Source organism: Hippichthys cyanospilos, chromosome 11 (genome assembly GCF_059441005.1).
Source record: "Hippichthys cyanospilos isolate Australia breed blue-spotted pipefish chromosome 11, RoL_Hcya_1.0, whole genome shotgun sequence".
NCBI lineage: Eukaryota > Metazoa > Chordata > Actinopteri > Syngnathiformes > Syngnathidae > Hippichthys > Hippichthys cyanospilos.
In genome coordinates, this window is record NC_142379.1 from 18487321 (window position 1) to 18501518 (window position 14198).

A 14198-nucleotide genomic window follows, 5' to 3' on the forward strand; every position below is an offset into this window, starting at 1 on the left:
TGTGAGTCGCTTCCCCCAAAACAGTATAATATCATGCTGTAGTTTATGCATGCTTCAGCAAGGGACCGCTTTAGCTTTCATTACAGGGCCTGTCATCTAAATCTCTGCTCAGTTTGATGCCACTTGCGCTGAATTCGCCTCGTAAAATGTTTCTGTCAACCTGTTTTTTTACCACCCTTTGAAGAGCTTGTTAGATAAAGGGATATTTCCATCATGTCGCCTATGCTTCAGACTCCAGCAGTGCTTTAAATCATTACACAGTGTCGTATGGCAAACCTTTATACAGTATGTTGTATAATTCCTGCTGCTTATCTGTGCTGCTCCACTATTCAATTTCACATTACATGCCATTTGAGCAACGTGAAGAGAAAGCCTCCGCCTCTTCAAGACAGCTTTTTGGAACCCAAGCGTTCACGTTGACACTGAGCAGCTAGTCAACATACTGTAGACTGTGAGAGCAGGTAACAAATCTTCTCTGCTGAAAAGGTTCCCATTACCGCCATTACGTTGACTTGACAACCTGCTGTGAAACACGTATAATTATTATAGTCTGGAATCATACAATTAATCAAATCCAAGAGGTGTCGTCTTCACAGTTGACACGTGTGCCGGTATGCTGTTGATTGAATGACAGGGCTGACGCACAGTACATGTGCAACCATGGCAACCAGGATGGAGGTGACACTGCTCGAGAGCAAGATGAGCATGGAAGACTACAAGAAGCTACAGAGTATATTCTTTGTGAGTCTTTTTCACCGCTAGTAGTCTCATATTTTTTTGCACCAAAAGAGGTGAATTGTAATAGATGCCGGGCTGTGGCATTCCATAGCAACAAGAAGAAAAAAAAAAGTGCCTAGCACGGCAAATGACATTATAGACTTATAACGACGTCACACAATACTGTAATCATCAGAGGTGGTCAGAACGTTGGTACTAACATTTTGCCAATGGACTGCCGAATGATATACATATTTTAAATACCATGGACTGAGACTGACATAAGAGTAGATGTTGTCCATTATTTTAATCCTTAGTTGGAAATGCCACCACCTGTGTCACCTGACATCGTTGGTACCGGTTACATTGTCCAAATTTCTGAGAAATGCTAAAAACTGCCAAACATTTGGAGCATGGAAGTACATACACCCTCTCCAGTCTTAACCCTCTCCAGGCAGGTGTTGCAAATTCGCAACAATAATATGACGGTCCTTTAGGTATTCCACATTAATATTGTTAATAAGTTTAAAAAAAAAGTTATGTTATAATAAGTTTAAAAAAAAGAGAGAGAAACTTAATTTGAGCCTGAGAGGGTTAACATGCAGCAACCATGCATACATGCACCCAGAAATACCTGAGCATGTCTGTGAAGTCAATGTCAGCGCTGTGTTTCAGGCATGATTTCATGAACTGAAAAGGCATACTGTACACACACTGTATCTTGCTCAAAGCATTCTTTGTACGCGCCTAAAGTAAAAAATGCTTAGAATTAAGTATTGAAAGATTTTTGTGTCATTTTTGAACGAATAAATCGATTGCACACAGTTGAGCAAAACATTCTGGGATGCTCAAGGAGGTGACAACATTCATGTAACCAATGGGCACGTTGCAATCTAACATTCTCACTCTAATTGGCTCCTAGCCGGAAAATGCAAGATAGAAGTTGTAAAATTCACACCAGTTTTCACAGATAAAACTGTAATCTTACTTATAATCCGTGCGGGGAGTTCAACATGTTAACCCGAATGAATGAATTATTTTGAATGTATTTCGAAGATGTATTGTATATAAAAATATATAGTTTGTACATACAAAAGAATAAAATAAAAGTGAAAATAAAGCCAAACATATCAATAAAAACAAATAATAAAAAGCTATAAAAATGGTGCTGTTTTGTTCCCTCCTAAACCACATCAATTATTCATACCATTTACAGACTTTGACAATGAGTGCTACTGCATCACCTGATGGCGAATACGTTGTCGACACTTCACATGCCAAAATCCATTTCCCCAGTGCCATATGTCCCCCCGCATAGCATCGTGCCCAATTGAGACAGAATGTGTGGTTCATTGGAATTGAATTTGTACAGTATATGTGTTAAAGCATGTATGAATGAATTCTTCAATGTGTTTCTATGACAATTTTGACCTAGGTCTCTCCTGGGGTGTCTCGGTCCTTGTCCAGAAGGGAATTCATCAGTTTGGCCTGCACATCGGTTGGTGGCAGCTCCAAAGAGGCGTACAGCCTGTTGTTTGACCGCGTTGTTGTCAGTCAGGGGCACGGCGGACTTTTTGATGATAGCAATTTTGTGAAGGAAGAATGTCGCCTGGACTGGGGAGCGCTACGCTCTTTTCTTCAGCAGGAGCTGTCTGCAAAGCTGAAGCACAGCAGAGTAAAATGCCTGCCTTGCTGGAAGCCTCCTCGCTCTCTGACCTGTCCCCATCGAGACCCGGTCCAAAAGGTAAAGGTCGGCTGTTCTCCCGGGGACTTTGGGGGCAGTTTCCTGTGAGTGAGCCAGCATGTTCATTTGTAGACGCGATGCTTTGCAGCTGTTAGGTACAACTCGTTGACATTGACATGATGGAGATTCCAGTCTGCTGACTGTATAACATTTTCAAGAGTTACGGTCTCTCATCTAAATGTCTCTGCTCATTTGAGATAAGTGGCTTTGGACTCCCAAAAGTTTAACATCTATCAATTAGTATGTAAATGAACTGGCCGCTATAAAGTGCAGACAGCTGCGAATAAAGCAGCGTTTCACTGCTTCAATCTTTGGCCCTGAGTGTGTCAAAATAATAGTTGGGTATTCCATAGTGTGTGAGTTTCTGACACCTACAGGCAGAGGTGGGAACTTCATCAGTTGAGGTCCGTCAGTTCGTCCCCAACGGACACTCGTTTTGCTGATGGACCAACGAATGATGGGAATGCTAAAGAAAGCCACAAATTGAAAATGTTGGAATTGCAATTGTCATCCGTTGTTGGAATTGCAATTTTCATCCATTGCTGTATTCGCCGGGATAGACATCACGTCAGATGTCTGTCAGCCCACCTCACCCTTTTTTGCTTACTGAAATATAATTGAACTGAGTTGAATGTTTACCTCCTATATTCCCGCATTTTGTAGTACAATTTGCAATCAGCCTGAAGCCACTCATTTATTCTGCATTACTAAAAGCAAGTCACTTTACAGTACCACAAAGGTACCTACTCTCAGACCGTTACAAAAGGACCTGTCAGCAAGGAATGGTTGGTTCAATTGGGTTGGTTTAATTAACCATCAGTCATTTGCGGCTGACGTTACCAAATATTTATTTGTAGTTTGTCCCTTTCTTAGTCCCGGTTTCAGGTTTCTTGCTGATCAGAGCATTCGGGGAATGCAGAACAAATGTGCATTCTTTCTCTAATTGGCTCTTGCCCAGGAAATGCAAGATAGGTGTCAGAGAAATCTCTAAAAGAAGACTAGGACAAGCCTAGCTGCTAAGCAGCAAAAAGAGTAACTCAGACCAGCCAAGATTGACTTTTCTATGCCAGGCATAAGGAAAAAGCTTGGGCAAATGAACTCGTGGGTTTTCCAACGCTAATTCAACACCCAAGCGCCCCTGCCTGGTTTTTATTAATCCAGCAAAGCATTGCACATTACAAGACATAACAAAAAGAGGCTGTCGAGCGCCACCAACAGCTGGGCCAAGGCCCCAGCTCACATTTTCTTGCGTCAACAGCTCTATCTAAGGACTGGGGCGAGATGAACTAGGCCTGCACAGTTCGATAGCAATGCACACTATTCTACAAGAGAAATAAGCACATAATGATAACAACCTAATATATGATTTCCTTCACAATGGGTTTAATTCCTTAATCAAATATGTTTTTTTTAGTAAATTCAAGCTCAGCAATATTTGTTTTACTTGTAGTGTACAGTATGTGACAGATGAAATTTAGACAAATTGAGACAAATGTCAATGAAACCATCTTCTATCGTTGTAGGGCAGGCAGTCATAAACGAGAACCGACATCCACCAATTGAATAAAGGCAGCGTAATTGTAGAACAACAGACATGGTGATAACTTTTAAGTGCAAGTACTAAAACAGAAAAAAAGCATTGTGTGAGTGCAGAAAGTAATACAGTGCCTGACGAATGACGGACCAGAAAAAAAAAGTCAAATGTCGGCGGAAGATTGGGCAAAAAAAAACAGACGAACCGATGACTAGAACTGTCTGGCTTGAACAAATGATGAACCAATGATGACAGAAAGGGGGCGGGGCTATGACATTAGCAAAATATGTAAGTTGCCCACCTCTGCCTACAGGTGAATCTTAATGTGTCAGACGTACAGTCACTGTCAAAGTGTGATGTACTATAGCAGGGGTCTCCTGCATGTTTTCCAGGTTTCTTCCCCAACACACCTGATTCAAATGATCAGGATCATTATCAGGCTTCTGTTGACCTTGCTGATCATTTGAATCAAGTGTATCGGGGAAAGGAAAAACCTGGAAAACGTGCAGGGCAGCGGCCCTCAAGGACCGAGTTTGGAGATGCCTGTACTATAGTCCAATGACTCTCACCCAGTGAGTTAGGACCCCGGACTGGGTTTCCGACAACTCCTAAAACCAATTATGGGGGAGTCCTTGTTTTAATACAGTACCATCATATAGGTCACAACGACCGTGAAATATACTGTATTCAATATGTATCCATCCCAGGTTAGACTTGCTCTTTATATGGAAAATTAGATAGTAAAACAGACATGCATCAGGAACGTTATTACTTGAGGGTTAACTGTACATGTACAATATTCATATTATTTATGTCCCACACATGCCATATTAGACATGAGGGGAACTTTTTCATACTCAAACCATTTTAAACACAGAAAAAGATTTTGGGGATCCTCCCTTGCAATATGCTGTAGGCACTACGTCACACTCATTTGAATATTAATTCAGATTAAACAAAATATGTTGCAGTATAATCACATCTTCAAGCTGGATTTTAACAGCTTTTCACAGAACAAATGCCATTTGTGTGTGTGTGTTTTTTTTTAAATAGCATAATGATTCATCTCTGTCATTTTTTCTCTGAACTGATGTTGCACTTTAATAAACAGAAGAGATTAGTGCTGAGTTATCAATTGGTTTGAATGCATATAATTTTACTACTTTCATTTTTCTGAATGCAGTCCTCACTTTTTAACAAGGTACTCTGAAAAGCACTCGGACCACAAGTGTGTGTAATGTTAAAAATATGATAGTCATGTCTTTTCAAAAGCTGTATTGGAGCATTTTATTTATTGTTCTTAATTTCTGAAAAAAAAAAAATAGTTGTGACTTAGCGAAAATGCAGGTCTCTGGAAGAGAGGGGGCAAATTTTGAGAACCGCTAATATACTGTAGTTTGTTTGGAGCTCCTAACACACAGTTGTTTGCACGGCACACTTTCTAAATTTCCTCTTGCAGTTTTCATCAATGGCCCCCAAAACTGTTAAAAATAACAGAATTGGCTTGACGTGATCTGCTCAGGTGTTGTACCTGCCGAGTTGGGGTCGATACATGACTGTGAGTCAACGAGGAACTGTAGGGCTGTGGGACTGCAGGGACTTGTCGCTTCTGAGCACCCAACGCCTGCAAAACAGCACAGTCCAACGCAAAGACCTGTGGGTAACAGACCTGGTTCTGCTGCAAAATGTACACAAGGTAATTGCGCAACAACAAATCAAGACTATCTGGTTGTCAGTTTGACATTTTAAACTAAACAATTAGGCAGTATCTTTTGGATGTCACTTGCTTTACTATACTAAATTTGATCCCCACAATAAATTTTTGAGTCCTTGGAGCAGGGGTACCCAAACTGTACTTCTCCAGCAGTAAGCCTCCTACTGTCTTTCTATGTGATGACCTATGAGATAGGTTGTCCAAGTCCAGTCCTTGAGGGCCAGCATCCTGGTTTTCTCTCCCCAACACACTTGATTCAAATGATTATCATTTTAGCAAGCTCTGCAAGAGCTTGAAAATGATTCTAATCATTTGAATCAGGTGTGTTTGACGGAGAGGGTTTGAAAACATGCAGAATACTAGCCCTCGAGGACTGGAATTCCACACCTGTGACCTATGATGTACAATACACTAGGAGAACGCACTGCCTGTCAATCGACTCCATTATATTAAACCAGCCAAACATTGTTTGAAGGCCAGTCAATGTTTCAAAGTAAACTGTACAAGTAATCACGAATAACCTTGTTTTTTTAAATGTATGCTTTTATTTTGAAGTTCTTCCTGGGACCATGGTGGCAACAAGTGTCTCGTTGATAATCTTTTGCTCCCAGAGAGAATGAGCAGCTCCAAATGTAAACAATGTGGAGTTGTTTTTTGATGGAAGGCTCTTTTTTTTTTTCTTTCCCATGTAGTGCAATGTCATTCGGTTGACCACAGTCTACCTTGGGAGTTCACCGGTTGAGCGCAATCAATGCCTAGGGCACCCCTGCTCTGTAGAATCCAACTTTTTATTTGCAATAACAAGACAACCATACTTGATTAAAAATCTAAGTTTCAAAATGTAAGTTTTCTTTTGTTTTTCTCATCAAGTGCAGCACCAACTACAAAGAACACAAGCTGGCCATCTATGAATAATTGTCTAATTTTGTTTAGTGATATTTCTAACACCGTATTCATGAATATATCCCTCCATCCATCCATTTTCTTGAGCCGGTTATTCTAACCAGTCTCGCAGGCTTGCCGGTGCATATCCCAGCCGCCTTCGGACAGTAGGCGGGGGACAGAGTTGGCAGGGCACACAGAGACGAACAACCATTCACACAATCCCACCTAAGTGGAGGGTCCAATATACCTATCGTGCATGTTTTTACAATGTGGGAGGAGACCGGAGTGTCCGCAGAAAACCCACAGGGGCAGAGCATACAAGCGCCACGCAGGAAGGCTGGAATGAGTTGGAATTAAACCTGTGAGACAGACATGTGTGCCATCGTGCTGCCCTTAAATTAATAAATGTCCCAAAAATTAATTACTTTTTTGGCCATGATAATCACCGATTAGTCATTATGATTGTAAATCTGACGGAAACTCACCCTAGTTTTTTTTCACAGAGCATTGTGTCTGTGTTTGTTTTTAAATACCAGTCTGCACATTGTAAAGTATGGCATACAATTGTTTCACTCAATTGCTGCTAGCCCAATTAAAATAGTTGACTTTATAGCTGTCAACCTATTCTCTGACAGTCAAGTAATTATGCATCTTTGATGTTTATAGCTATCGATGGCACTGAGTTAATTTCTTGATTATTCTGTCATCTTGATGTATTGTCTCGCTGTGACTTTTCATTTTCTTTCCTCTCCGTGCCCCGCAGATAGCAGTGTCATTTACAAGCAAGGAAGTGTGTTTCTATGACATACTCTCTAACAAAGACTTCAGCTGCAAATATAAAGTCCAGGTAAAAAGCTCTGAAGCTTTATCTGAAAACATTTTTCTTCTACTAAATCTTTTCCTCTAGCGTCACAAACCATCCTTGATATAACAAAAATGAAATTGGAAATGGCTTAATATTTGTGTAGCGTACCGCGCCCCCTCGTTTCAAATGTATTTTAATGGTTTGCCTTTCTCTTTTTCAGGGTTTAAGGTTTACTCCATGGTGTCTTGACTATTGGTCAGATGTCTCAAAGCCAGATCAGGCTATCCTTGCTATAGGGGACATTGGTGGACAGGTGACACACCATTGGAAAACCTGAGGAACACTCTCAGAAAGAATCTAAAAGAAAGAATGCACATTGTGTAATTGCTGCAAGGCTCACAAAATGTGCATTTATGTGTGTATTTTACCAGGTCAGCGGTTTATATTTCACATCAGCCCAGATCTATTTATTTGAGCGACATAGTCCGTGGACAGACTCTGATTCTGCGGTCATCATCCAATGGGATGATGTGATGAAAGGAAAACATCACTGCTGCTACATTGTTCAACACCATGCGCACAAGCCGGCCTGGGTGAGAAAAGGTAGAACAAGCACACATTGGCATCAAAAAAGGTCACATTGTACAGGTGTAAGGAGTCTACACATGTCCTGACTTTTTCATGACTTCCATTCAGCAAAGACAGGAAACATTCGTTAAGATTTTGGTCCATATTTTTTACTGACTAATAATATGCAGCTATGTAGAATACAATTCACTTAAAGGAATTACCTGATCTCTTTGCCTAAATGCTGATACTCATGTACCCAGTTAAAGGCAGATTTATGATATTATGACTAGTGGTTTTTAATATTGTATTTCATGCAGCACACATGAGATGAGATAATAATTGATTTCAACTGCTTCTAGCTCTCATGCACACATCTCACACGAATGTGTATGTGTATTAGTATTTTGTTATAGGTCCAGGCATTAAAAATTGGTCTAAGCAGGCTGCGTCTTCCCCTTGTATTGACATATTGTGTTCTCAGAGATGGTCTGCTGCATAAATTTACGCTCCGAAATAATTCAGTTATGGGTCAAAGAAGGATATTTGAGTTGATTTGACTCAACTTTTATCTGTTGTTTTGTATAAGATTCTTGAGTTTGTCGTTTCCAAAATGACCTATTTTGGGGGGGGGATTTTGTACAAAACACGGTACAAATGCCGCAGAAAGCATGCAAGGTCCACACTCGTCAACGGTACCTCAGTAATTAAACTTACAAAATGAGATATAAAAATTTCATTTTGCTTAATTCTACTGACTGAGATGATGGTGCGGGGGGACAAAGCAGCACAACACTGTGAATCCTCAACATGCAGCAAATGTTGTATACCTACAATACAAAAAAACAAATCTTCATTCACTTGTTTTTGTTATGTTTTGGTCTTACGTGTAAATCATTAATATTCTTGTTTTCCCCTCAAGAAACTCCACAGTTTGCCCCTTAGCATAGCTGAATAATAACTTACAGTTTATCCTTCAAAACATCTGGAGTAAAAAAAAGACAAACAAAAGATGAAATGCTGCATTGACATAAGCATTCAGACTCTGTTTTCACTTTTACCCCTGCCCAACAGTGTCAAAAGTGACGCTCATTTATTCTGCATTACTACAATAACGGCAAATGCAGCAGGGGTGGTTGGGGTGAGTCCTGAGTCATCAACTTCCTCAGCCAGACGTTTGACTGCTGGCATGAATTTTGAGCTGGGGGGCCTTTCCTCCCGAGACTCTTCCACTTCAGTTCATCCCGGGTGACAAAGAGGTCATTTTATTGTATCATTGATCGCTTGCATCATTCAGCTCCATGACTCCTTTAGAGTCACTGGGCTGTTTAATAATGAGTCAGCAGTTGCATCGTTCCGATACTAACTTGGCTGAGAGCAAGGAATCCTGACGAGGGGGAGGAAGAATAATAAACTCATAAATAAGTGCAACCAATGGGAAAACAAAGGGGGAAAGCAATTAAAGGGGAAACAAAAGCGACAATGCCGATACATTGAAAGCGGCGGCTAATTGCGATTTTCCTGGCAGTGTGTGGATTGCGAGTGTGTAAAACCAAGGGGGAGTTGTGTTTGTGTGAGCCTCAGTGGAGAGTGTGTGTTTGCATACCTCTGGGTGCTGGCGCTGTTCTTTTTGAAGTTGCCCGCCCGGCGGTACCAGTGGGAGTCTTACCATTAGCTATGGCTGGGCCACCAGATTGAGCGGGGTGGGGTGCAGAGGGGCTCAATTGCGAGGAAATTAGGAAGAAATTGGGATTGCCATACACCCAGGAGGGCATGGAAGTAGTCTCGGAGGAAGTATTGAGTTTGTAGCTGAGAAATGCCCTAATGCACACCAATGAACGCTGAGCCCCAGCGTTCGTTATAAATTGCCCTCTGAACAAGAGGCTTGATTTAATCTCTTGCTTTTCCTCTTTCGATTCCGAACTCCAAGAATTTAATGTAAAACGACATGCGCTTAATCAGGCTGAAGCAGCTGTTTTGGATCACAAAGATCTCATGATTTGTATGTGTCATTCAAAGAGAGAAGAAGTCATTAATCAGTGAGACTCGCACGTCTCACTCGGAATAGCCTATGCATATTTTAATTCTCAGAGTGGAAGAGAAATGCTATGATGAATGAAAATAATCAGTTGTAAATATTTTTAGAAATAACCTCTGACCCGCGACTGTCACATTCCACTTGTGCTTCCCAATGTTATTTGTCAGCAGAGCTGTCTCTGATGGAAGTGTCGGATTCTAATTCAGATGTTCTCAATCAATGTCTTAATTGAGATGGATGATGACGCAAGGTCCATTACTTTTTCTGTAATACCAGTGAGCAAATGAAATAGGGTTTATTCTCTGCTGGTGATGATGTTTCCCTCTATGGTGGATTTGTGGTCAGTGCGTATTAGGTAAATTGGGTGTTTTTGAAACATGGAGCAAGTTGAAGTATCCAGTCTGAAGAAAAGCAATGGGCACAGTGTCGTCTTGCACGAACCACAGGGAGAATGTTTTACATTCAATTTGTTGCAGTTAAAATCATTCCCAGAGCCTTGTCCGTACATACTCCCATCTGCTATAACCATTCCATCCCAACATCTATGAAAGATAAAGTATTTGCAGATTGGAAGCAGTGTGGACTTGCGACCCTCAAAGACCTCTATATAGACAAGTGTTTTGCCTCATTCGAACAACTGAAGACTAAATTTGAACTACCCAACCCCCATCATTTTACATATCTCCAAATTAGACATTACGCCAAAGGCGCAGTCCCAAACTTTGAAAATATGCCTAAGACTTGTCCTTTCTATGATCTTTTGCTGACCCCCCAGATTCTAGACACCTGATATTCCGATTTGTTCAACAGTTTTCTCCCACTTCATCCACATATCACCTCAGAGAAATTCGGTCAAATGAGCTACAACTGGAGGTTTCCGAAGATACCTGGAATGGCTTTGAATGGCATTCACAAATGCTCAATTCATGCTAGACACAAACTCATTCAATTTAAAGTCATTCACCGCTTACATTTTTCAAAGCTGAAACTACATAATGTATTGGAAATATTCTATTGGTTTAGTGCATCATATGGCAACAAGATAACCCCTGACCCGGAACTGGCCCTCTTTGGTTATTCAGCGTATGCTCTCAGCCGCTCGTCGGCATTATGACAACTATTGATGCTTGGCTTGGTGGCAGCAAAAAAGATGATTCCTTTTGGACTGGAAATCCCCAAAACCTCCATGCTTCAGGAATTGGCTCAACAAAATGATTAATGTTATTCAGTTGGAAAAGATACACTTTCACTGAATCAATGCACAAGCTAAATTCTTGGACATTTGGGGCCCATTCATCGACCACCTTAAACAATGATACTTGCTTACATTGTCTGTGGTGTGCTATGCTTGCAACTTATATTTGGCTTAATGCCCCGGTGGTAAAATTATACTATACCCAAGTACAACCCATTTCTTTTACTTGGCAGCTCCATAGTTGGTGTTTTTGCTGTATCTTTTGTTGTTTCTTTTTTTTATTTATTTATTTTAATTTTGCTCATTGCTTATGTATTTTCTATTCCTTTCAGTGACAGTGCATACTCTGTTCACCTGTTATCTGGAAAATTTTAAAAATAAAATACTTAAAAAAAAAAAAAATCCCTGAGCCTCAATTGAAGCAGCTCTCATTCTGATGAATGTAAAATTAGTAGTAAGAGTTCTCAAAGCAAATACTGTATTTAAAAAAAATGGCTTCTGCATACGTTTTGTAGGCATGGTAATATTCATGACATCAACAGGTGTAAAAGGGAGGTGAGGGTCACGCATAGAGAGCAGTGGCCCACCTGATGGCAATGTTGTTTTTTTTTTAATCTAATATGTATTTTGTATGTTGTTTTTTTTTCTGAATGCTTAACCTCAAACAGTGATTCTTTTAGCACAATTTCTAAAACAATTAACAACTATCCCAAAACCACCCACAGAGTTTCCTAAACTATAAACATAACACTGCTGCGACACTGCAAAATCTGAACACAAGTCATTGCTTTACACACAGTTACAACACACTCCTTGCATATTATATACATTTGTGGCTACTGTTTACACTGGTCTGCCGACTGTCACACTACACTGTTGCAGCAGATAATTACTTTACTTTGCAATTAGCACTATAAATAAACCACAGATACTTGATGTAGAGGACAACGTAGGGAACAGGAAGAGTGAGGAGAGTGAGAATTAGTGAGGGGCGAGGAAGAAAATGTTGAGGCGAAAAAGCAAGAGGGAAAGGAGGAAGACAGGGTGAAGGAAGTACAAAAGCAAGAAATAGACTTACCACTGACATCAATCGTTCATTTTCTAGTTTTCATAAAACATTAAAATATTAGGGGCAATTGTGCTTTGTAGGCCATTTTTTCTGTTTGGCTGTCGTTGGAGGCGGACGTGTTTTCCTCTTCCTCCCTTCCACTTATCTTAATGCTTGCTGCTCTTTGTCCTGTGCGATCTTCTGTCCTAACAATTTTTGTCCTTTAATTCTAACCATGGAATTGGTCAGCCAGGCTCTCAACTGTTTGACAAAACGTAAAATTAAAAAATGTATTATCATGCTGCGAGTGACCTGAACCGCAAACTGGATGCCATTCTTGAATCCATGAGCAAAACAGCTGCTAGCATGGAGATGTTGGCATTTTGCATCGAATAATTTATGGCTAATTCGGTTCGTTGAATCATATTCAGAGTCTCGTGCTAAGGACTCCAGTTCGACCACATTGTTTATCGTCCTGAAATGATTTATTTCTGTGAACAGATCTCTACTATGATCCCAAAGGAGGACACTTTAAAGTTGAATGTTTTTCTGTGGACACAAATTTATTTCTAAGTATTTTTTTAAACAGTTCTGACACTTTATGTTGATTTTTTTGTGGACCAATATTTTGGAACATGAATAATTAAGTTAAGGATTTATTTTTGTAACAGATTTGTAATGTAATCCCAAAAGAGGACGCTTTAATATTTTTTCTGTGGACAAATATTCATTGATAATAATTTATTTTTGAAAACAGGTCTAAAACTTTATATTGATTACTTTTTGTATATAAAGATTTATTAATAATTAAGTTATTTCTTTTTTGTATCAGATCTCTTCTATGATCCAAAACAGGATTTATCTGGATATTTGTTTTGTTAACAATACAAATCAGGTTTGAAAGTTTCTAATGATGGCATGTTTTTTTTTTATATACTCAAAATGCTTTGCACTGATTAAGGGGTACTTGGCTGAAAACATATTTCACAGGGGTTACATCACTACAAAAAGGTTGATCACCGTTTTTATTTTCTTACATCTCGCAGTACTTTACCTGGACTCATTGGAGGCCTTTGTGTCGTGCAGCACCAGGCCACAAAGCAGCATAGTGATTGGCTGGAAGGAGAAAGATAACAAGAGTCTACGGGTGACTTCTTTCTTGACAAAAAGAGGAGTCCAGGACATAGACTATCACCATGAACTTAAGCTGATTGGTAAGTCAATTATTAGTGTGATAAGGGGCCTTAACTATAAGCTCATCTGCAGCCTCGGATATGTTTACTCTCTATTTTGTATTTAAGCTACAAAACATTATGACATAATTTGGTCTCATAAGGCCTTATAATCTATCACCATCTGTTCCACCACTACTAAAATTTTAGCGTGGGAAAAAATGTTGAACTGTTTGCTTATGATTTATGTGTACTGACATGCCATATGGTTTCGTTCACAAATCTGTCTCTGAAAGGTATGCAGTAAAAGAACAAGTGTTAAAAGATTTCGACTGAATGCTTTGTTCTTGCATTCATTATGTATGCGCTGAGATTTGTCTCAAAATTATTAGCACAAATTCAGTACATTAGCAATTTTCACATGTTTTAGAGATACACGTAAGTATTATCGATTATACATTTTTCATATCCACAAACATATTTGCAGAGGTGAGCATTTTACATTATTTTGCAGGTCTACTATTTACAGTCATGCCAGTCCGTGGTCCCCAATTCTGTCGGTGTTGGCCTTCTGATTTTGGACGTTTATCTAAACTGTACTCATTGGTCAGCTAAATAAAACCTCCAGCCATCCTAAAACAAGAGCATAGGTACCATCAAAGGCTTCCATTCATTTCAGTCATTCAATTAAGGTAGGGAAACTTATGACAAAACACAATACCTGCAATCACGTTCTATCTTGCATTTCCTGGCTAAAAGACAATCAGCGACATCACCTT

The 14198-nt window shown here is 39.8% G+C and overlaps 1 protein-coding gene across 2 annotated transcripts in view; it reads left to right on the forward strand.

Annotated features, from left to right (window-relative positions):
• LOC148416255 (cilia- and flagella-associated protein 337-like) overlaps nucleotides 1-14198 on the forward strand; it is a 35875-nt gene that overhangs the window by 583 nt on the left and 21094 nt on the right. For both annotated transcript variants that reach the window (XM_088428454.1, XM_088428455.1), the window contains exons 2-8: nucleotides 635-741; nucleotides 2153-2461; nucleotides 5518-5691; nucleotides 7358-7441; nucleotides 7620-7712; nucleotides 7831-8002; nucleotides 13294-13461. In XM_088428454.1, coding sequence (XP_088284580.1) covers nucleotides 661-741; nucleotides 2153-2461; nucleotides 5518-5691; nucleotides 7358-7441; nucleotides 7620-7712; nucleotides 7831-8002; nucleotides 13294-13461 — 1081 coding nt within the window. In that variant the 5' untranslated portion in view covers nucleotides 635-660. The remainder of the gene's footprint in view (nucleotides 1-634; nucleotides 742-2152; nucleotides 2462-5517; nucleotides 5692-7357; nucleotides 7442-7619; nucleotides 7713-7830; nucleotides 8003-13293; nucleotides 13462-14198) is intronic.